Consider the following 24,804-nt stretch of genomic DNA (forward strand, 5'->3'; position numbering starts at 1 on the left):
AAAGCAAAACTTTTATCTCTTTTGCAAAAAGTAGAGGACACTCCAGTCCCTATTATCGAAGATGACTATTTAGTTAAAATTAATTTAAAAGACAATTCAACGTTTGCTTACGCTCCCCGTAAATTCGCTTGGTCCGAGCGGATTCAAATCAGAGAAATTACAGATGATTTATTAAATAGAAATATTATTAAGTATAGTACTTCGCCGTACTGTTCAAGAGTAGTTCCAGTCAGGAAAAAGAACGGTTCTCTCAGACTTTGTATCGATTTGCGTCCGTTAAATAGTCGTGTTATCAAGCAAAAATATTCCTTCCCCCTTATTGAAGATTGCTTGGCACGTTTAAGCAGTAAAGCTGTTTTCACTCTTCTTGACTTAAAAGATGGCTTTCACCATATTAAGATTCACCCGGATTTCACTAAGTATTTTGCTTTTGCAACACCTGACGGGCAGTTTGAATATCTCCGTTTACCCTTTGGTTTTTGCGAAGCCCCTGCTGAGTTTCAGAGACGCATTGTTCAAATCCTTCAACCTCTTATTAGGGAGGATAAAGTTTTAGTCTACATAGATGACATCCTTATTCCGTCTTCATCTATTGAAGAACATTTAGATACTCTTGAAAATGTGCTTATGCTGCTTAAGCGTTACGAGTTACAGCTTAATTATAAGAAGTGTTGTTTTCTGAAAACGACAATCGAGTACCTTGGTTATATTCTTTCCATTTCAGGAATTACTTTGAGTTCAAGGCACGTTAATGCTATTCAAAATTTTCCCCAACCCCGTAAAATTATTGAAGTTCAAAGGTTTTTAGGCCTCACTAATTATTTTAGGAAGTTTATTAAAGATTATGCGATTAAAGCTAAACCTTTAAATAATTTATTACGGAAATCAGTAACTTTTTGCTTTAATGAAGATTGTCTGAAGGCCTTTAATCAATTGAAACATGACTTAATAGCCTATCCGGTTTTAAGATTATACAATCCTCTGCTCCCTACTGAATTACATACTGATGCTTGCAATGTTGCCGTTGCCGGTATATTGCTTCAGAAATAAGACGATAAAACTTGGTCTCCTGTAGCCTACTATAGCCAACCCACACAACATTATGTCGTCTTAAAGAAGTCTTAAAGACGTCATGAAATTTCTAAAGACGTCTTAAGAAGTTATCAGAATTACATCTTTATGACGTCTTTAAGACGTCTTATGTCCCGATTTAAGATATCTATCGGGCATTGTTTTAAGACGTCTCACTCAAGACGTCCCAATCAAGATATAATTAAATGTCTCACTCAGGATGTTATAAAGACGTCTCAGACATTTCAATTAAGACGACTTTTAGACGTGCGTAATTCGGTCGGTAAAATAGCTGCATTGATTTATTGATTTATTCTATAATAAATAATAAAACTCATCTTAAGTTCATTTCTTTATTATATTTTGAATATTTATACATATTTTTATGAACACTATATGCTCCTAATAAATAATTTACGATTACTTTTTAAATTATATCTTATATGATATAGAGAGGAGAATATTACAAGAGAATTATGTATTAAATAAAATACGAATTTAAATGAAGTAATAAAGAATAGAATATGAATGTAAATATATCATAATAAAGAAATACATAAAAATATACTTTAATTTCTAATAGAAATAAACTACTTTAATATTTTTCAAAATGTTTGTGATAAATAAAAAATGATTTTTACTCTATTCATTTATGTGTATAGCATATATATGCTGTGTATATACATACATACTATAATACAAGATTGAAATCTTATGATCTGTACAATCTAAATCATATTATTTTAGTCATTTTTATCAAGGACCTATAGCTTACTATTCTGCTGAATTTACTTCCAAAATTGAATAATTGCTAGCTTAAATCTAATTAAGTTAAACTCTAGTCTAGCTAAAATGATTTAGCTTAAAAGAAAATGGATAGAATTTTTTCTTACAGGATTTCTCTGAGAGCAAAAATTGCAGATCCATAATTTTGCACGATAGTCTACTTGATATAATGGATTTAAAATAGCTCTGCATGTTAAGCCGACGGCACACGGTACGATTTTTCGTACTGGATTTGATAAGATTTAGTAAAATACTAAAAATGCACCAATCAGAATGCAGCATTTCTAATATTTTACTAAATCTTATCAAATCCAGTACGAAAAATTGTACCGTGTGCCGTAGGCTTAAATCTTGTACATAAAACTGGATCATATTGAATTGGCGGAAGATCTACTCGTTCCTTAATTGGTTGATACAAAGTTTTCAATGGTACAACTAGTCTAGTAGCATCAATACGCGATGATGACCAAGCATTCCATTGCGCACATCGTCACAATCTTCATTTTGTTGAATAAAATCTTCATATGTCATAGTGCTGTAAAAAAATATACAAAAGATAATTGAAATAGATAAGTGAAATATGATTTAAGATATACATTTACATATATTAAAAAACATATATTAATTTCAATGTTTTCTCATTTTCAACACTAAAAATGTTATGCAGCAACATTATACAGCCCTATTGTTTTTTAAATAATATCGTATGGAATTTTCAATAATTTACCAACCTTTTTCTCGTTGTTCCTTAAATAGTTGAGGCGATCTCCCGCATGTCGTAACCATTCTTGGATGGTCTTTTTAATATCGTGCATATTACTTTTTTCGTCGTCCGAAACGTATGCTGAAAAACGATTTGTTACATAATTATTAAAATATTTTGTGCTTTAATTCCAATAGTTAGAATAGGGTAGTCATGAAGTAAAGTATAGCTATAAACGTTTGCAACTTTTGGAAAGAATATAAAAATTTTGATCCGTAAAAAATTGGAAAGAGTATAAAGTGTAGAAGAATATTTGAACGAAATTTGAAGTAAGATCTTATTAATAATTCTGAAGAAAAATTTAAAGTTAAAAGTGCACGTTACATCTAAGCATATGTTAGATACTATCTCGAATACTGATGTTCGAATACATTAAAGGTGCAACTATTTTTAAACAATATTACATAAAAAGGAGAAATAAAAATATATCTTAAAGAAATAATAATTACCCATAATAACTGTGACAAAACTTGTGTCCTTAATTGCCGTTGATCCTTTTTGGCCTGTCCATGATAATTTGCGGCACAATTCATCCGATAATGTGTATTTTATAATATTCCTTGTCTTGTGAACGAAAGTGTTTCCTCCAATTTTTGCAATTTTCCTTTTCTATAACAGAATGTTACAAAAATGTTTAATAATATTTTCAATTTAAGCCGCTTGAAGAAAAAGGAAACATGAATTTAATATATTTTAAGAGCTTCTTTCAAAATTACTAAGCGACAAAAGGCAGCAAAAATTGTAATAAAATTTAAAAGAATGTTATATATTACGCTTTAAGTAAATTTAAGTAAATATTTTATACTATATATCTAAATTTGCGCACTAATAACCGCGTGTCTTTTGATTTTTATTTGCCTTTTTACCCCTTAGTAATTTATTATTATGTTGAGCCTATTATTTTCATTATTTTATTTTTCACAATTGTTTTTATTATATAAATAAATAAATAAATAAATAAATAAATAAATAAATAAATAAATAAATAAATATATATATATATATATATACATATATATATATATATATATATATATATATATATATACGGGGTGTGTCAGACCACCCGTATCAGCCGAATATCTCGAAAACCGAGAACGGCAGACAAAAATGTTTCCTATAAAAGTTATAGGGTTTCAAATAATGCACAGTAATATTAGCACGACCTTGAATAGCGTTGTCAAAATCATGTGAAGGTCACCTTCAATTTCTTAAATGGAACCATTTATTTTTCATTGCGTTATTATTCTTGTAGCTTATCTCGAGAGCTTTCCAAAACACTATAATTAAGTTAGTTTTCATTAAGTACTTGCAGAGTTATGAGGCTTGAAATTGTTTCTTAATTTTATATAAACCGTAAAATATCTTATTTTGTACATAAAAGTATTAAGGTGAGGTAATTGTAAAATATTCATTTTTCGATTACTTCACCTTAATACTTTTATGTACAAAATAATGAGAGGAATCAATTGGTGTAAAGAAAACATAGTTATTTTTAAGAAAAAATTGTAATTGTTAATTGCAAATTACATTTTTTTTTTCGAAACAACTATGTGTTTTTTTTACACCAATTATCTTATCTTAATACTTTTATGTACAAAATAATGAGAGGAATTAATTAGTGTGACACCCAGTATATTCAATATCTAGATTTTGTCTTCTACTTTTATCTCTACAAAAGAATTTTTGTTGTTGATTGAATTATGGAAATATACATTTATTTCACATTTAAAAATGGAGAGAAGAAGAAAAAAGAAATGGACGCAAAAACAGAAAAGTACTCACTAATTGTTTCCGAATCTCTCTGTCCTTTTGGAGATCCGTGTCAAATTTGAAAAATTCGTCAACTGTTGATAGCGGAAATTCCGGCAATAATTGGACTTCGTCATTATTATATATTGTATTAGCTGGTCCTGCGTTATTTATTAAATTTATTATTATCTCCAACTGTCTCGTATTCTTTTGTATGAGATTTTTAATAATTTTTTGTTCGGTACGACACGCATCTGTATAAGATAAAAAAGAAAAATATTTATTTCTCTTTATAAGTATCATTAAAATTATCTGTTTAGTTATTTTACACAAGTACATACATACGAAATTAAGTACATATAACATATTGCTATTATAAGTACAATATAACGATATAATTAAGAAGGAAGAATAAAGAATAAAGTTTAATACATACCACAGCATTTTTCCAAATGATTGCCGTTGGCATTGAAAGTTGTCATGTCATCACCGTCAAGCACATTATCAGGGCTAATCATATTGTCACCAATATCATCATCATCATCATTATTATCATCAGGCACATTGTCATTATTAAGCCCATTACCATCATCACGCACATTAGCATTATCGCAAGACACGTAATCACCTACTAAACTTTCGTTCAACCATTCCTCATCAGTAATGTCAACATCTGTAAATATAAAGTCTGTGAGTTCATTTTGTTAGTTATACTGTTCATCACAGTGTTATTAAATTTCATTCATTGTAAACTATTTTATATAATTTTCATTTAACGCAATTTTTTATATTATTTTTTCTAGAATATATTTTACACAAAATTAAAATAATTTGAAAATTTTTTAAGTATATGTAACAGTTTTTGATGTGGACTTAGCACCCTTTTTTAAAAAGATAATTTTTTAATAAACATAATCTAATTTAAATATTGCTATAAGAGTTTGCTTATAAACAAGTGGCTATATACTTCATGAATAGTTTAATTAGATAAGAAATAAATAAATACAATTTATTAACAACAAATCATTAATTGAACTTCACAAAGTATTTAATCACTTCTTTATATAAGCTTCTTTTTTTCCTGAAAAGTAAAAAAACATACCATTATTTTGCTTACCTTTATTAAATTGGCTGCTATTTCTGAGTACTTGCACACAAGAAGTAAGACGCACACTTTTCTTCCTCATATATTCTGCAAAATATAAAATATAATTTATATAGGATTTCATTTTAGCTTTAAGTAATACTTCGCAGCAAGTGTCATCACATAAAGTTCATTGTTATCGTTGCAGTAAGTTTGGAAATGTGTGTGTGTGTGTGTGTGTGATATATATATATATATATATATATATATATATATATATACACACACATTTCCCAACTTATACACACACACACACACACACACACACACACACACACACACACACATAGATAATCCATATACAGGGTGAGCCATTTTAATTAACGCACGCAATTATTTCGGAAACAAAGCATTTTAGAGAAAAATGTTTCAGACAAAAGTTGTTTGGTTTCGAGGGGGCCATAAGATGGTATCATCGGTTTGACCTTGAAGAGTTATTTGAAGGTCACATGAAGGTCACCTTCAATTTCTTAAATGGAACCTACTATTTGTCATTGCATATTCTCGTAGCTTATCTCGATAGCTTTCCAAAACACTATAATTAAGTACCTTTTCGTTAAGTACTTTTTGAGTTATGAGGCTTGAAATAATTTCTTAATTTTACATAAACCGTAAAATATCTTGTAAAATATTCATTTTTCGATTATCTTACCTTAATACTTTTACGTACAAAATAATGAGAGGAATCAACTGGTGTAAAAAAAGACACATAGTTGTTTTGAAGAAAAAATATGTAATTTGCAATTAACAATTCCATATTTTTTCTTAAAAACAACTATGTGTTTTCTTTACACCAATTGATTCCTCTCATTATTTTGTACATAAAAGTATTAAGGTAAGATAATCGAAAAATGAATATTTTACAAGATATTTTACGGTTTATGTAAAATTAAGAAATTATTTCAAGCCTCATAACTCAAAAAGTACTTAACAAAAAAGTACATAATTATAGTGTTTTGGAAAGCTCTCGAGATAAGCTACAAGAATATGCAATGACAAATAGTAGGTTCCATTTAAGAAATTGAAGGTGACCTTCATGTGACCTTCAAATAACTCTTCAGGGTCAAACCAATGATACCATCTTATGGCCCCCTCGAAACCATAAAACTTTTGTCTGAAACATTTTTCTCTAAAATGCTTTGTTTCCGAAATAATTGCGTGCGTTAATTAAAATGGCTCACCCTGTATATCCTATAATTATGCGTACCATTCAAGTTACTAAGACTGGTAACATTTCCGGATACTTGTGCGCCACTGCAAGAAGGCGTTTGCACGAGGTTCGTTTCTTCTGTAGATCCTACAAAATATTATTAATGTTATTAAACTTTGACTGCGGTCGGGGAAACGTTAGATATGCTTCGGAACATTATTCTATTTTTGTTCTACATTCCACGAAAATAAAGATATATGAATGATTTTTCGAAGCATTCATAACATCTTCCTGACCATAGCCATAGAATACAGTTAACTTAACTTTACTACTTTCGGGAAAAAAAAATTCGTCATATATGGATTTTGTCAATATCTGATCATGTCTTGCCAAATATAGTCGTATATATGATATATATTATCAAATACAGTCATATATGATAACCATATATCATATATGACTCTATTTAGCAAGACATGATCAGATATTGACAAAATCCATTTAGGACCAATTTTTTTCCCGTGAAGAAAAACTGAAACCATAAATACCATTAAATCCTTTGTTTCGAAGATTGCTGACATTATTAGATGGTACGTAATTACAAGGAGGCGTTAACGCATTCTTCTTTTTCTTGCTTAGATATTCTATCAAAGTTAAATACTATTACTTAATTTACTGTTCTTATTAACGATAAAATAATTACAATTAAATAAGTAGAATTATTATTAGAATTATTATCACTATCCAAGAAAAAAATGGGTATAATATAGTCAGATGTAAATATACATAATTATTAGATATGAAGATTTGATAACATATATAATTTTATATAATCATATCCGAAGAATGGCGTGACATGATCACATCTTTATATAATAATATTTGATCATCTATTTTCATATATAAATAGATCTAGTCGAATATGATAATAAAGATATGATCATATCACATCATTTTTCGAATATTATTATGTATGATTATATAAAATTATATATATGTCAAATCTTTTCATATCTAATTATGTATATTTACATCTGACCATATTATACGCATTTTTTTCTTGGGTAACGATTAAATGAATAGAATTAATTACCGGTTTTGCTGTAATTTTCAAGTTCATCATGAAACGGTGGTCTTTTAATTGTTCTTTTTTGTGGTTCCTGTATAATTGAATATCCTTGACTTAGTGCTTGCATTGGTCCTTCATCGGATGTGGATACAGTTTCTGCTCGTTTCTCGGCTTGTATGGCTGTTTCATAAGAATCTATGCAAAATAATTTTGATGTAATTACAAAATTCTTCCAAAATAAAATTACATAGTTTCAGTTTCATTACCATATGGCCCTACAATGCGTCTATACTGTTGAACATCCCAGTCGTCACAGGGAAAAATATTTTTCTGAACAGCTCTTCTGACGTTTATTTCTTTTGGTGGCCATTTGAAGGTTCTTGCCTTAACATTTACCCAAACGTCAGGTACTATGGAGCACCAATCGTCAAAAAATATTACATAATACATCTGAAATTGTTAAATTTTAGTACTGATTAAATGTTGAATATCATTTTCCTCAGTAATGCTAAAAAATATATTACACATATACAAATAAGAGCTCCTGCCCACAGAACGCGGAAGCGCCTGCCGCGCGGGAAAAAGTTACACGGTAGCTAATAAACGCTAGGACAACAATACGTTGATTGATTACTGCGTCACTTTTTGCCGCGTGGCAAGCGTTTCCGCGTCCTGTGGGCAGAAACTCTAAGTGTATCAAAAAGTGATGGCAATAAAATTGGCGTTATTTTTGGCATATAAGAGAAAATATCCAAAAAAAATATTTTTCACGTTACAGTCGTTAGAAAAAGGAAGATTAAAATCGAAGATTTTTGATAACTTTTAACATTTATCTGCATAAAAATAAATGTAGTACTATATGCATATAAATAAAGGTAACACTACTCACTGTTTTTACAAATGTAAAAGAGGCATTATATAATACATGTGATTGAAAAATATTTTTACAGCTTTAGCATCAATTTGCGTTGCTGATACTACTTCCACACTTGTTTGCCGCGTTGCTGTATGAATATTCATGTCTTGGGAATTACAAGAATACATTGCAATGGACTGAAGATCACAAAATTTTTTTCCAACAACAATAGGTATGTTATCTTTGTAGCCGATATATTCGATGCAAAACACTGATCCATCCTTTAAATAACAGCAATTATCTGCAGAATTCGTCGTCAGCAAATATTTTGCAAATTTCATACTTTTGTGTGAATTTACACATCCTAAGGGCATATTTCTTCCATCTGGATGTAGAAGTAGCGGTATATTTATTACGTTGCTATTATTAAAATTACTTTCACATTTAGTTATTGCGCGTTCATTAATTCTGTTGTTCAATTGTGACAATGGTTTTTCTGATTTGCGTAACATTTTCTTGAGTTCTTTCATAAAATTCTCGAAAGGAAAAGCGCAGAATGTATTTAAAGATCCATATCTCTTTACATCTTCACACAAATGTATTAAATTATGTATATTATAAACAATAGTGTCTTTTCCGTATAATACTTTAAATGTTCTGACAAAATATTTCAACAAATCAGTAGCATATTCATTGTTACGTAAACAATCTTCAGGATGGCATAATATACGTATAGCAATATGTAGAGCACAGAAATGTTTGTAATAATCAGCGTCCAAATATTTCTGTAAAACAATAGGTCCCAAATAAAGAAGGAATAATCGAAATTCTGTTGCCTTCCACCTATCTAATTCGTTAAGTCCTCGTGGGCGACGAGCAAATTCAATTGGTATGAATTTACGCAAATTTAAAATGTCTTTGGATAATGCTTCTATCTGTGCCGCACGTAATCGCGATTTATGGGGCCCCTTCATCAATAGAAGCAGCATCTTCTTCATTACTCCTAAGCAAATTACATGCATATAATCCAAGGGGAAACTGTTAATTATGTCTATAGGCAAGTATTCGAATGGTGATACTGTAACGTGATGTTCTTCATTTTCTCTATTGCGGAAATTATTGTTTGTACGTAATCGTGCATTTTCTTGCAGAAAAACCATCTTATGGTTATAATATTCTCCTTCACAAAAACATTTAGTGCAACCAAAATAACCATTATGTCCTTTAACACCCGTTACAAAGGATTTGGCAGGAGCATCGCAAATAATAGCTCTGATTATTACTTGATACTTTTTTTCTTTGAATGAAAATCCTTCATTGTGCAGATGTAGATATTCTTCACAAAATTCTTCTAACAACTCGTGCGCATTCGTAGGCTTCTTATAACCGTGATATGCTCCAATTAAAAAGGGTTCTGTAGATTGATTGTTATTATATATTTGCCCAAGTATGGGCCATAATTGACTTGCTGAGCTTTTAGCAAGAGGTAAGCCATCAATGTTAACGTTAATTTTTATCAAATCATTGGTACTTTCATAATGTTCTAAGCGCTCCCGTAATGCTCTTTCCAGACCATAGTGGAAATAATGACCACTCGCGCATTCACGAATAATCGTTTCTGTGGGTGTGTGTAAAAAGGTTCTCGCATCGCTAGGCAAATTTTGGAGACCTTCTTCTCGAAGAATCCGCAATAAACTTGTTACAGATGTGTGTGGAACATTATATTCTATAGCCCAAGTACGTAAGCGTTGTTGTAAAGTGTTTTTTTCTTTGTCTGTTGCAATACATGTTGAAAAAAAATCATGCATATTTTCAATGTTCTCGGAATCATGTAATTGCTCGTGTACTACATCTACTGATTGCAAAGGAGATTTATTTGTATCAAAATTCTCATTTTCGAAGCATTCTATATGAACAGAATTGTGTTTAGCAATAACATTGTCTTGCCAATTTTTCGTTATCGAAATGGCAGTAACATTTCTCTTTCGTTCTTGTGATAACAATCGTCTGTTTTGTTGTCTTCGAGATAAATCTCTGAATTTCTTATACTTCGGCATTACCTTCAATTTCTTAAATGGAACCAAAAAGGGGGTGCAATTTAAAAAAATTGAAGTGACCTTCACGTGACCTTCAAATGACTGTCCAAGGTCAAACCAATGGTAACATCTTATGGCCCCCTCGAAACTATATAACTTTTGTCTGAAACGAATTTTTGTCTGAAACGAATTTTTCTGTAAAACGTCCCACACAGCAAAATATATCATAGAGAGATCTAAGAGATATCTAAATATCAGAATATCTGATTTAAATAATGCTACTCAGATATGACTGGGATATCTATAAGATATCTTCCAGATTGCAAAAATGTATGATTTTTTCAACTGAGATATGATATCTGATCTTGCAACAAATCAGATAGAAAAGATTATATTTTCGTAAAAATATTATTAGAATATTTTGATAATTAAGATATCAGATATTCTGATATCTTAATTATCAAAATATTCTAATTAGTTCGAATACCTTATTTTTATTAAAACCTATAAATCTTATTCTCAGTATTAAATCACATATGAGACGCGGTAAAACAACTACTAATGTGATGTTTGGAAATGCTGCTAGTGTGTTAGTAGGTGATTTTATATTTAAACGTAATACTTTGTTAGACGAATATTGGTGTGATATTTTAGATGAACAAGGAAGTTAATGCAATACGATAATCATTTGTTAGTGATTTTTTTATTTGGATTATTCAAAAAAATTACTTAATATTTTTGCTTTATTAGGATATTCAGGATACATACGATTAATCACACAAGACGAATACCCTGTTTTGCATGTTAACTGAGTGGTTTAGATCCGAGTACTAATTGTTTTTATTTAGAATATAACTACTCTGGGGTCTACCGGAGTAGTAGCAGCATAATCAAAATATATTGGTAACTTCATCTAACTAGTATTCCAATTTTTATCGCTGTAATTACATAAAATTTTTTGATTCATATAGTCGTTATTAGAATTTTAAAAGAACTAAGTTTTTAGTTGTTTATCATAATTTATTAATCACAATTAATACGAGTATGGAACGATACTGCATATCAATTTAGATAAAATAATGGAACGTACAATATACTAAAGTCTCATATTGTAATTAATGGAATTACTCAAAATTAATTGTGATTAATAAATTATGATAAACAACTAAAAACTTAGTTCTTTTAAAATTCTAATAACGACTATATGAATCAAAAAATTTTATGTAATTACAGCGATAAAAATTGGAATACTAGTTAGATGAAGTTACCAATATATTTTGATTATGCTGCTACTACTCCGGTAGACCCCAGAGTAGTTATATTCTAAATAAAAACAATTAGTACTCGGATCTAAACCACTCAGTTAACATGCAAAACAGGGTATTCGTCTTGTGTGATTAATCGTATGTATCCTGAATATCCTAATAAAGCAAAAATATTAAGTAATTTTTTTGAATAATCCAAATAAAAAAATCACTAACAAATGATTATCGTATTGCATTAACTTCCTTGTTCATCTAAAATATCACACCAATATTCGTCTAACAAAGTATTACGTTTAAATATAAAATCACCTACTAACACACTAGCAGCATTTCCAAACATCACATTAGTAGTTGTTTTACCGCGTCTCATATGTGATTTAATACTGAGAATAAGATTTATAGGTTTTAATAAAAATAAGGTGTCATCATTATAACGTAAGTTTTTAATATGTTTTTCAGCTTCATTTTTCGCTTCTTAGCTGTAAACAACTCGTGAATATGCAAATCCTCCCAAAGGAAAATTAGAACTAATCAACTGCATTAAAGATAACAATGAATTTTCACTCTGGACCAATTTTGTTTAAGTCATCCGTAAACAGTCGTAGTTTATCCAATTAATAACATGAAAACTCTTAAAAAATTAATGTGTTGTAACCAGTATATGATTACATATGTAAATATTTAGTTACAAGGAGAATTATTTCAAAAAAGAGAATTTAATTACGCAATGCGTAAAATAATGAAATTAGCTAATTCGTATCAATTCATAATAAGCGCCTCGTGATAACGCTATGACATGAGATATTAATTTAGTGGAATTACAATAATTTAGGAGGCATAAACTGAAATAATTGATTAAATAAGTATTGTTAATCAAAATTTCTATTTTTTAGATGCCAACATCCCTTTTTATCTATTAATAAAAGAAACCAGTATTCCTGTAGTAATAGCAGAAGACCCACAAACACTAATATTAATGAAACAAATGATTCATGAATTATTATTTCTAATTTACTCCATTAATATAATACAAAAATTTTGCATTATTTTATTAGCAAAGAAACGGCAATAAGAATTAGGCTATTAACTATCAATTGTTATTATTATTTAAATTTTAAATTTAATTTATTATGATCATGATTTTAATTTAATTACAAATTCATCTTAATGACGTAATCCTAAATTTTTTTACCGGGAATTTAGTAAATGATGATTTTCTACCTTAGTAGACGAAATAGATAAAATTTCTAGGAAATCAGAAAATCCTTCTAGTTTTAAATAAAATATTTAGGAAAGATATTTACTGTATAAATTAATAATAATCTTTATTTTATTTATATTAATAATTATTATTATATACAATATTTGATAATCTAAAGACAAATTTTATTTTGGACGAAGTGTAGGAAACAAAATTACATCACGAATAGTATGTTTGATATTAATAATAATTTTTAAATAATACAAATACCGCTACGAATATAACTAGAAAATAACTCCTCCAATTAAAATAAGATATTAATCCTAGAGGAGCTCCAGTTACAATTAATCCATCAAAATTTTGATATTGGAATAAATATTAAGTAAAGTTGGATGATTGCGAATTTTTTTATACATAAGAGGTTCTTAATATTTTTATATTCCTACAAAATAAAAATTATCAGCTTTAAAATTTAAATATTGCTCGATTTGACCAACAAAAACATTCCATTTTTGAAAAACTAATCGAAAAACAACTTTCTTTTTTTTGGCGCCCAGAAGAAATTATATTCTTATCTTGGGCACAATGTACTACACGTATGGGCAAAAAAATAATACAATGAATTAATTAACCAAATATTACAATCATCGTTCCTTGAATCTTTATTTAAAATAAATTCATCATCTTAGATATGTACACATTGAGCATAAACCAAAGTTAGTATTACGTCAATTAAAATTGCTTATGTTATTGATGTTGCCAGCATCAATAACTATCCTGAGAAAACAAAAAATATGCATAATTTGAGAAATATTAGCACGAGATCTTCGTTTATCTATAATTGCCCAACACTAAAAAATTAAGTTGTGATAGCACTCATTTTTTTATAAAAAATGAGTGCTATCACAACTTAATTTTTTAAAATAAAAATATATTCGTTTTTATGTAAGTTTCGCTTGCTCTTTTGCATTTGCTGAACGAAAACTCATGGAAGGTAATGCAAAAATCATACGATTTATAGCCCGTGATGAGGCCTTACATTTAAACTCTACTCAACATGTTGAAGATATTGTTGATATAAATCTTTGGGCTTGGAGTAATAATATTTCTGGAATTTTTGATTGCGGTATTGGTAAAAAAATTTTTTTATAAAAAAGTTAATATTTTAAATAATAAAATATTAAATGCGGCACGAGCTAATTTAAGTCCTGTACTAATTACTGGATTGCATGTAGTTATTTCTGGGCATAAAGAAGCAGTAATTACAAATTCATCTTAATGACGTAATCCTAAATTTTTTATTAAATTAGTATAACGTAAAACATGATTTTCCTTTTATTAATAAATTAGTCAAAACATCTGGAAAATCTAAATGTTTTTGGAAAGAAAAAGAAATTATAATTTATCTCTTAAGTTATATTTATCTATTAACACTAGTATTTTATCTGAATTTTATCAAATCGAGCGTTAGCATACTTTGTGTAATTTTGCAAAAAAATTATTACTGCTCGTTGTTGGAAACAATTAGGGGGTATTATATTTTTAGTAAAATTTTTAAATATAAATATTTTAAAAATTAACGTCGTTGATAATGTTTAATTTTTTTATTCATTAATAGCATTTTAACTGTTTTTCGACATAATTTTGAAATTTCACGTTCTCTAAATATTTTAAAAAAAAATACCGATTATGAAATAATAGGACCAACTTTAACCGGTATTTAATTTAGTTTTTTTTACATAACACCATACATCTTAAATAATAATAAACCGTGATTTTTAGTCCAATTTAATTGTTGATGTTTATTTTTAATTAGCATAACCTGTATTTGAAATACGAATGCATATATCAGACATAAAGCTTCGTATGCCCTTCTAATTGCAAATCAAGAATTATTTGATTATTTGCCATCAATCAATCCTCGCTATTGGAATATTACGTTATTCTGATATATAAATCCTTTTATTATAAATCCCTAATCACTTAAAAAAGTAAACATAACAATAATTGAATGCAGTTGTAATCGGAGCGTCATATCTATATATTATTAGGAAATAAACAATGATTTCTCAAGAAACATCAATCATGATCATTTCTTATATAATAATATTTACAGGCATAATGATTATTATACCGTTAGGTTTATTTCCTTGCTTTTTTTCTGGATTTTTAACTTATGAAATTATAGATATTTTGATAATTAAGATATCAGATATTCTGAAGATATTCAAGATATATCAGATATCAAGATATCTCAAATACAACAAAAATTTATTGACGAAATGATATCTGATTTACGTCTGAGATATAGATTGCTGTGTGGGGTATTATTTGAGAAATATTTGAGGTTATTTAAAATGGGACACCTTGTATATAGAACGACCACCATTTTCAATTTTCATACACCGATTGTTTCGAAACTTTATCAATACTAAAATCTATCTATTCGTAGTTTACGTTACCTTTATTTCTTCGAATCGAAAGATTTTCTTCAGCTTGCACAACCACAATCACAATCGCACTCGATGAAAGATGGGAACAAAGGAGCATCTCAGATAAAGTTTTCATTTATCTTATGATAGCAGTCATTTGTCATAAGTTGCTAGTGTATTCGCAATATATACTGTGTCCATTTTGTGTGCAACATTCAATTTAATTTCAAATAACTGCATTATTGCATATTTGCAATACATGCACTAGCAACTTATGACAAATGCTGCTATCATAAGATAAATGAAAACTTTATCTGAGATGCTCCTTTCTTCTTTCAGTTAAAAAGAATGTCAAAAAATATATATTGATATATGAAATATGAGACCTAAAAGAATCAATAAGTTTTAAATATATCATGTGTTTTATACAAATAACAACTTACCTATAAAAACTAGTTTTATTTGGGGAATTATTGAATACTTGAATACGTGATCTGCGTAAATGATACATAAATTGTGGATACAAGGAAAAATTTTCTGCCAATCTAAAGCTAGTTGGATCATCTTTTGCATATTCTCCGAATTTTTGATACTGCAATAATAAGATTTTACACCTCAAAATAGATACAATATATATTTATGTGTAAATCTATATGTATAAATATATAAAGTTTAAGCTTTATATTAAGTGTAATTGGGCACAATTTTAATGATAGAAACTACTAACAAGTCTAATCAGAATATGATCAACCCATCTTCAAACATTTGGACCATCATCACTTTCTGCTCGAAATACAGTTAAACGTGATATAAAAACAGCTGTTGCTTCCTCAAATTCTATGCTTACATGATGCAAAGATGATGATTCATCTGCCCAACTGATTATTAAAGATATTCCTATAACATCATAAATATTTATGATATTATATTATTATTTATGATATTATAAATATTTATGATATACATATAATGTATAATAAAAAATATATTTACTTTCTTGCAATAGTAGTAACTCTAATTCGCCTTTGTCCATTACTATGTTAATATTGGATAATGAATTGAATACAGCCTCTTCCACTTTGCGGAATTGGGGCTGTATGTTAATTTGCAACTTCAAAGAATAATGCTGTTGTTGTAGATGGTGTCAATGAACAAAATTTCCACTGACAAGTAAGCCTACTTCTTGTAGTACTCCAACACTTGATCCTTTCTCCCACTGACATACAAAAGATCCAATTGCTCCAGGAACTTTAATTTTCTGAGATGTTTTTACTTCTAAGATTGCATTGAATGCTATTTTCAAATCACCCTTGGCATCTGTAGCAAATATTCGTTGAAAAGTTTGTTTGAATAATGAAGAATTAAATGAATCCCCCATCATCATATGACCACCAGTAGAGTTGCAATATTGTCGCCTTTCTAATAAACCAGTTTGGTGTCAAGAGCACAAAAATAAATATCTATTATAAATATCTATTATGGCCATTAGTTGCAGCACGTGATGCAAGTGTATCATAATGCTTAATTGCCTTTTTATGCTTAGCATTATCTTTTTGAATATCATGATGTGATCTGATTGGTTGTCATAAATCATCAGTTACAACTTGGCCAGGTCCTTGAGAACATGGTCCGCCAACAAATAGCATAATCCTTAAATACATTGATAGCATTATATGTAGGATTACAATGAAAAACATAACATATATACATCATATTACAACATATAAATACCTAGCATCAGTATTTGCATAACTAGCTTCTAAGAGACCCGTGGCGACTGCTAATGCCACACTTGTAGATCGCAATGAACGTTTCTCTGGCCCAACAGACCATGGATCACGTTACAGTTCTCCTAAAAGATCTGTCGAACTGTCTCATATCACACTTATGTACTGGTTACAAAAAGCGATTAGCAGCTGGCAATAGATACGCACCAGGTCCTCTTGATTTGGATTTTGTCCAGGAATTAGTCTACCTATACCTATCAAAATGTAATGTGAATAAAATGCAATAAAGTAATCATGAAGAACAATGACTAATATAGTAAATATAACTTGGGACTTATTCTATTCGTACCTAACATATCTTGAACTTTTGGTTGAAGATCCTTTGTGCTTCTAATTCATGAACTTGAATCATTTTGCCAAATGTGATAAGACCAATAAGAGCATTGAGTGAAAGCAGAGACAATGACATTTGTAATGAATCTTTAAGTGCCTCTAATTCTTCATCATCCAGACATATGTATCCGCAAAAAGTAAAAATATTAATGGCAAACATTGGGCACGCTAAATAATACATATAAATACATACAATTGGACTGAGATAGAATAATATTTAAAGTAATATATAAGTAACATATATATATATATATATATATATATATATATATATATATATATATATATATATCATAAATTTATATATAATAAAAACTATAATAAATTATGTAATGTCAATAAATGATAATAAAAAAAATGTTCGAAAAGAATCAAATCTTAAAAAAAGTAAAATCAAAAATATTTGTTTCATAATATAACTATTCAACATATATAACACATATATAACACTATTATTCAAATAAATGCATACATTTTGATCATTTAAATATATTTCCCTTTTGTTTCTTATTTCGAAGAATTTCCTCATAAATTCTTTTTGCAAAGTTTTTTTCTCATAATTATTAATATAACTCACAATATGTGTATTATAATGTAACTTAAAAAAAATAATATATAATGATAACACAAATTTAGAATTTATTGAAATATAAAAATACCTTTACAATATTTTTATGAATACTATATGCTCCTAATAAATAATTTGATTTTTTAAATTATCTTATATGATATAGACAGAAAATTACAAGAGAATTATGCATTAAATAAAATACGAATTTAAATGAAGTATAAAGAATAATAAAGAATATGAATGTAAATACATCGTAATAAAGAAACACATTAAAATATACTTTAATTTCTAATAGAAATAAACTACTTTAATATTTTTCAAAATGTTTCTTGTGATAAATAAAAAATGATTTTTGTTCTATTCATTTATAATATCTTATTACTTACCACGATAGTCTACTTGATATAATGGATTTAAAATAGCTCTGCATGTAGATCTTGTACATAAAACTGGATCATATTGAATTGGCGGAAGATCTACTTGTTCCTTAATTGGTTGAGACAAAGTTTTCAATAGTACAACTAGTCTAGTAGTATCAATACGCGATGATGGCCAAGCATTCCATTTATGGAACGCACACCGTCACAATCTTGTTGAATAAAATTTTGTTGAATAAAATCTTCATATGTTGTCATAATGCTGCAAAAAAAATATACAAAAGATAATTAATATATTTTTTTACAATATAGAGTTTAATTTTTTTACACATACATACATATACATATATATATATATAACGTAGCATAAAGTTGTAAGCGAAATGAACCAAATCCATTTCCTACTATGGCCATGTTCCAAAATTCACTGCCAGCGATGAAAATATATAATATACGTAACGTGAACTAAAGATTTTCAGCGCTGATAGTGAATTTTGGAACACGCCCTAAGCCCATTCTACAATGGCAATAACAAGGCTGTAGGAGTAAAGAATAAACTGTTTCTAATGAAGTAAAGACAAGAAGTAACGAAATAGAAATTCTCATTAGTACTCTAAGGTAATAGTAGTACAAAATGAGAATTGTCTATTTCATTACTTCTTCTTCTTTACTTCACTAAAAACGATTTAATCTCTACTCCTACAGTCTTGTTACTGCCATTGTAGAATGGGCTCTATGTATGTTCTACGGCGGACGCGCAATAAGAATTAAGAACGCAGAATTCTTCCGTGACTGCGTATGCGAGACCACCGTAGAACGCACGAAATCCATAGGAAATGGATTTGGTTATTTCGCTTACATCTTACAACCTTATGCTATGGCCATTGCAGACCCGGCTTTAAATATCATTAATTCTTACCTGTGCAAAGCACTGCTCAACTTTGGTAAATGGAATAATTTATTTTCCAACTCGATCCCGTCTAATGCCTGGCTGGCCTGGCACCGCGGCCATCTTAAAAATGGCGTCTTAAAGTAAATGTTCTTAAAAACATCAGAAAGACGTCTATTGGTCAGGTCTTAAAGACGTCATAAGAAAGGCATGTTTAAGACGTTTAAAAAAATACGTCTTAAATTGAATGTCTTACAGACGTTAGAAAGACGTCTATTGGTCAGGTCTTAAAGGCGTCATAAGAAAGGCATGTTTAAGACGTTTAAAAAAATACGTCTTAAATTGAATGTCTTAAAAACATCAGAAAGACGTCAATTGGTCAAGTCTTAAAGGCGTCATAAGAAAGGCATCTTTAAGACGTTTAAAAAAATACGTCTTAAATTGAATGTCTTAAAAACATCAGAAAGACGTCAATTGGACAAGTCTTAAAGGCGTCATAAGAAAGACATGTTTAAGACGTCTTCAAGACATGCATGTTGTGTGGGAAGCTACTAATGATGCTGAATCAAGGTATCATAGCTTCGAGTTAGAAATGCTCGCGATTGTTAGGTCTATTGAAAGGTTCCACATTTATTTATACGGTTTAGAATTCACTATTGTTACCGACTGTAACGCTCTTGTTCATGCTATTAACAAGGCCAATTTAAATCCCAGAATTGCTCGTTGGACCTTGAAAATTCAGAATTACAAATTTAATATCGTTCATCGTGAGGGTCGTCGAATGTCTCACGTTGATGCTCTTAGTAGAGCCGTGAATTTTGTTCAGGCAATGCCTCTTGAAAACGAACTGCAATATAGGCAGTTACTTGACAATAGATTGAAAGAAATTGCTGAAAACCTTGAATTTAAGGACGACGATAAATTTATTTTACTCGATGGTCTTGTTTACAGAAAACATCACAACAAACATCGTTTCGTCGTGCCCGACGCATTAGTCAACAACGTTATTCGCGTTTATCACGATGAATTAGCTCATTGTGGGCTTGAAAAAACTATTCAAGGTATCTCTTCCAATTATTGGTTTCCTTCTCTTCAGAAAAGAGTGCGTGATTACATTGACAATTGTTTAACTTGTCTAATGGCAAATTCTGCTGTTAATTCTCGCGAGGGTGAGATGCAAATAACTGATTCTCCAACTTCTCCTTTTGTTTCTTTACATATTGATCATTTCGGTCCCATTTCTTGTTCTTCAGACGGATTCAAACATATTTTATTAGTTGTAGACGCTTTTACTCGATTCACTTGGCTTTTCGCAACAAGGTCAACAAGTTCAAAAGAAGTCATTAAATATTTAACTAATTTATTTAATATTTTTGGTAATCCCATATCCTTAATTTCGGACAGAGGGACCGCTTTCACTTCCCTAGAATTTTCCGAATTTTTAAAAGGTAGAAACATTCAACATAAACTTATTGCAGTCGCTGCTGCTTGGGCCAATGGTTTGGCTGAAAGAATTAACAGATTTCTTAAATCCTCTTTAAAAAAGGTATTGGATGATCAATTAAATTGGAATGATCATTTAAATTCTATACAATACGTTATTAATAACACGTACCACTCTTCTCTGAAGACTTCCCCTTCCAAATTACTTCTTGGATATGATCAGAGAGATCATTCGGATATTATTCTATCTAGGTTTTTAAATAACATTGCGAAAACCGATCTCGACCATATCGCAGAAAGGGAATCTTGTCGTCAGTTAGCGTTAGAAGCTACTAATAAAGTTAAGCATTATAACAAAGAATATTACGATGAAAGGCATAAAAAGCCTTCCCTTTATAATGCCGGCGATTATGTTTTAATTAAAGATACGACTGTCAAACCGGATGAAAACAAAAAACTTAAACCCAGTTATAAAGGTCCTTACATGATCGCTAAAGTATTAAACAAAAACAGATATGTCGTTAAAGACATACCTGCCCAAATAGCACAGTACATCTTATGGACATTCATTTTACGTCCATTTTACGATCATATATCCATGGACATAAAACAGTTGTCCATTGTACGTCCATATAAGTACGTACATTGTCTAATAATAAATGTACATCCAGTGGACATCCATTTGAAATCCACTTTATATAATTAATTTATGGATATATACTATACGTCCAATGGATGTTCGTACATGGACTTGTTTTGGATTATTCATTTTTGTTCCAAAAAGGATGAAAATTTACAAATTCTTTATCGTAATTCATCTGTAATATTATAATAAATAATAAGTATTACATGATAATAAGTATTACATAAAATTCATTGTTTGCATTTGTGATCAAAAAATTAACACTAACAATTATTGTGTGTAATGCACGATTCATATTTAGTTCACGAGTTGCATAGCCAATGGTAAAAAAGAAAATAATATTACAAATGGCAGAGCCAATAATATCGATCGTCGTCACAGCGCGCGACACGCGCGACACGTTGATCGATGCTCGATTACCGCTATTTCCTGAAAGTGAACGTTTGGATTCCAATCGTGAGATTCAGTGAAGTATTATAATCAATCAGCCGTTTTAACGGCTACAAAATAGAGAGGATACGACTGTACGGATACAAGAATTAAAACTGTAAGTATATGTATAATTGTGTAGTACATGTGTTTTACACGTATTTGTAAAAATTATTTGGGCAATTTTATAACCTAAAAATTTGGTATTTTATTGATACATGTATTTCTTGTTATCAAACAAGAATAGAATACAATTAAGTGTACAGTACTATTTATTCATTTGCTTATCGTGATTATAATTTATTTTAAAACAAAGATGTAATTCTGCTTCGATAATATTGATTCTGTTTGAAATAAGTCATCATTGATGGAGAAATATTCACAATGTGCTGTTAGGATAGATAATTTTATTGACATTTTTTGTTATAGTAATTATGACAAGCTAACAAAATGAATTATATATCTTATATATGTATGCATATTTTAGATTTCTGTGCTGAATCAAAATCATATACATATTCTCATCAGTAAAATATCATACTCTAACAACATATATAATATATTAATGTTATAATTTCCTACTCAACAAATGTAACTGTTATAAACAAGACACATTACATTGCAGTTACATATTATTGAATACGAAATTATAACATTATAATGTTATATGTTACTGTTATATTGTATTTTTATTGAGAATATGTAATTTTGATACAATATATGTAAAAATCTGAAAAATGCTTGATATATATCTAGTATATTATTGATTTTGTTAGCTTATAATTATTACTATTAACAAAAATGTCAATAAAAATGTTTAAAAATATAAATTAATTTCAAAAATGTGGCAGTGTTTAGCTTATGTGAATACATCTCAGCCAACGATGATTTTTGAATAGATTCAATATCAAAGCAGAACTATTTCATAATATATTTATATTTTTAAAAGAGATTATAATTACGATAAGCAAATAAATAAATACTGTACACTTAGGAATCTATTCTATATTTTAATGATATGTTGTTGTGTATCATTGCGCAGCTATTATATGATACACAAAATCTGTGCAGTAATGCATAACAACATTGTTAAAAGTTACAGAATAGGCTCCTTAAACTCTATTCTTGCTTGATAAAAAATATGTATTGTCATATAAATAAAATATTAATTTAATTTATTGTTAGCACATAGACTTAAAATATGAAAGTTTAAAATACAAATGCATCATGAACACATTCTTATTTTCTATATTCTTTAGAATAAGTACTTTTAAATATAAATTAAGACATTTTTTATTTTATAGAGTTTTAATTCTGGAGCGCAAGACCACCAGGTTTTGGGAGATTGCACTAGAGACTGTTATACAGAAAATAAAAAGTAAGTATGCCTAAAATTTCTACTAAATATTACAGGCGCGCAAAAGCCTGTACAGATATTTCAATAAATTTAATTAAATCTGATGATTTTGCTCAATTTTTAAATAAAAATAATGATATTAATAAAGAATTTATTACAACACCATGCATTGATGGTCACATTGAATTGGATAATGATTTCACTATTGAGATTGATAACATAGATAATAATATAGATAACAATATAGGTAATATAGATAACAATATAGCAGATAATATAGATAACAATATAGATAACAATATAGATGATATAGAAAATTTTGACTCAGATAATGATGAATCTGATAACAACAATGATTCGAATAATGAAAATACTTTGAATAACGATGAATTAATTAGTAATAAAAATTTCAATAATACAGCTAATGAATCTTCGTTAGCATCTCAATTAGCTACTTGGGCTCTGAAAAATAAAATTACTCATATTGCTCTGAATGAATTATTAGGTATTTTAAAGTCAAAACATAATGATTTGCCTTCGGATGCTCGCGTATTAATGAAAACTCCTAGAAAAATAGCTTTAAAAATTGTTGAACCAGGACATTATTTTCATTTCGGTTTAAATAATTGCGTTCAGAAACTTTTTTCATTTATAACTTTAAAAAATTTACAACAAGTAGAAGTTTATATAAATATTGATGGCTTACCTCTTTTTAAAAGTTCAAATCAACAGTTGTGGCCAATATTATGCAGTTTAGTTGAAAATCGTTGTAAAGTAGGTATTGTAGGCATATATCACGGAGAAACAAAACCAAATGATGCAAATGTATTTCTAAAAGATTTTATCAATGAAGCTATCGATTTATCAACGCATGGTATAACAATAAATGAATCTAACTATCCTTTTAAAATTAAAGGTTTCATATGTGATACGCCTGCTAAGGCGTTTATTAAATTTACTAAAGGTCATACTGGTTATTATTCGTGTACAAAATGTCATATTGAGGGGGATTATATTAATGGTAGAGTTTGTTTTTCGAGTTTAAGAAAATTTCGTGATAGAACCGATTTTGAATTTAGATCAAAAACTCAAGAAGAACATCATGTAAATTTAAAAATTTCAGATCTTGAATTAATTAAAGATTTAAATATGATTAATGATTTTCCTGTAGAGCCAATGCATTTAATTGATCTGGGCGTTACAAGAACTTTAGTACATTTGTGGTGTTTTGGTAAACCACTAACAAAATTTTCTCATACACAAATTTCACAAATTTCTGATTTATTAATAAATCAAGTTAAAAATATTCCATTGGAATTCAATCGTAAACCGAGATCGTTACAAGAAAGTAGAAGGTGGAAGGCAACAGAATTCAGGCAATTTTTACTATACACAGGGCCTGTAGTTTTAAAATCTGTTCTCAGTCATGACATTTATCTCAATTTCATGT

The 24,804-nt window shown here is 28.9% G+C and overlaps 2 protein-coding genes across 10 annotated transcripts; both read right to left on the minus strand.

Annotated features, from left to right (window-relative positions):
* Positions 1–1,410: 1,410 nt before the first annotated feature.
* Positions 1,411–16,115, minus strand: LOC145971234 (uncharacterized). Of its 9 annotated transcripts, XM_083098690.1 has the most exons (12): positions 15,969–16,115; positions 15,556–15,911; positions 8,002–8,185; positions 7,760–7,930; positions 7,215–7,310; positions 6,724–6,813; positions 5,475–5,564; positions 4,809–5,045; positions 4,406–4,626; positions 3,070–3,229; positions 2,589–2,701; positions 1,411–2,392 (listed from the first exon to the last, which is right to left on the minus strand). In XM_083098690.1, exons 3-12 carry the CDS (start codon positions 8,183–8,185, stop codon positions 2,378–2,380), a joined length of 1,377 nt encoding a protein of 458 aa, XP_082954816.1. In that variant the 5' UTR covers positions 15,556–15,911; positions 15,969–16,115; the 3' UTR covers positions 1,411–2,377. The 9 variants fall into 9 exon arrangements, 8 of the variants coding, with proteins under 8 accessions (XP_082954816.1, XP_082954817.1, XP_082954818.1 ...); XM_083098691.1 differs by lacking the exon at positions 15,556–15,911; XM_083098692.1 differs by lacking the exons at positions 15,556–15,911; positions 15,969–16,115 and adding an exon at positions 8,625–8,764 and having other exon boundaries at positions 5,490–5,564.
* A 137-nt stretch (positions 16,116–16,252) lies between these two features.
* Positions 16,253–19,779, minus strand: LOC145971236 (protein transport protein Sec23B-like). Its single transcript, XM_083098696.1, has 6 exons — positions 19,513–19,779; positions 18,603–18,855; positions 17,602–17,813; positions 17,257–17,506; positions 16,519–17,175; positions 16,253–16,422 (listed from the first exon to the last, which is right to left on the minus strand). Exons 5-6 carry the CDS (start codon positions 16,556–16,558, stop codon positions 16,283–16,285), a joined length of 180 nt encoding a protein of 59 aa, XP_082954822.1. The 5' UTR covers positions 16,559–17,175; positions 17,257–17,506; positions 17,602–17,813; positions 18,603–18,855; positions 19,513–19,779; the 3' UTR covers positions 16,253–16,282.
* Positions 19,780–24,804: the final 5,025 nt, after the last annotated feature.

This window comes from Camponotus vicinus, unplaced genomic scaffold (assembly GCF_025532165.1).
Source record: "Camponotus vicinus isolate PSW18456_S1 unplaced genomic scaffold, iyCamVici1.0 SCAF_4, whole genome shotgun sequence".
In the NCBI taxonomy this organism is placed as follows: Eukaryota; Metazoa; Arthropoda; class Insecta; order Hymenoptera; family Formicidae; genus Camponotus; species Camponotus vicinus.

Excerpts from the sequence above, each read along its gene's own strand:
- LOC145971234 (XM_083098687.1), bottom strand. The coding sequence starts at position 10,855 with ATGATATATTTTGCTGTGTGGGACGTTTTACAGAAAAATTCGTTTCAG.
- LOC145971236 (XM_083098696.1), bottom strand. The coding sequence starts at position 16,558 with ATGGACAAAGGCGAATTAGAGTTACTACTATTGCAAGAAA. Across the intron at positions 16,423-16,518 it reads GTTACTACTATTGCAAGAAA|GAATATCTTTAATAATCAGT; the intron begins GTAAATATATTT and ends ATGATGTTATAG.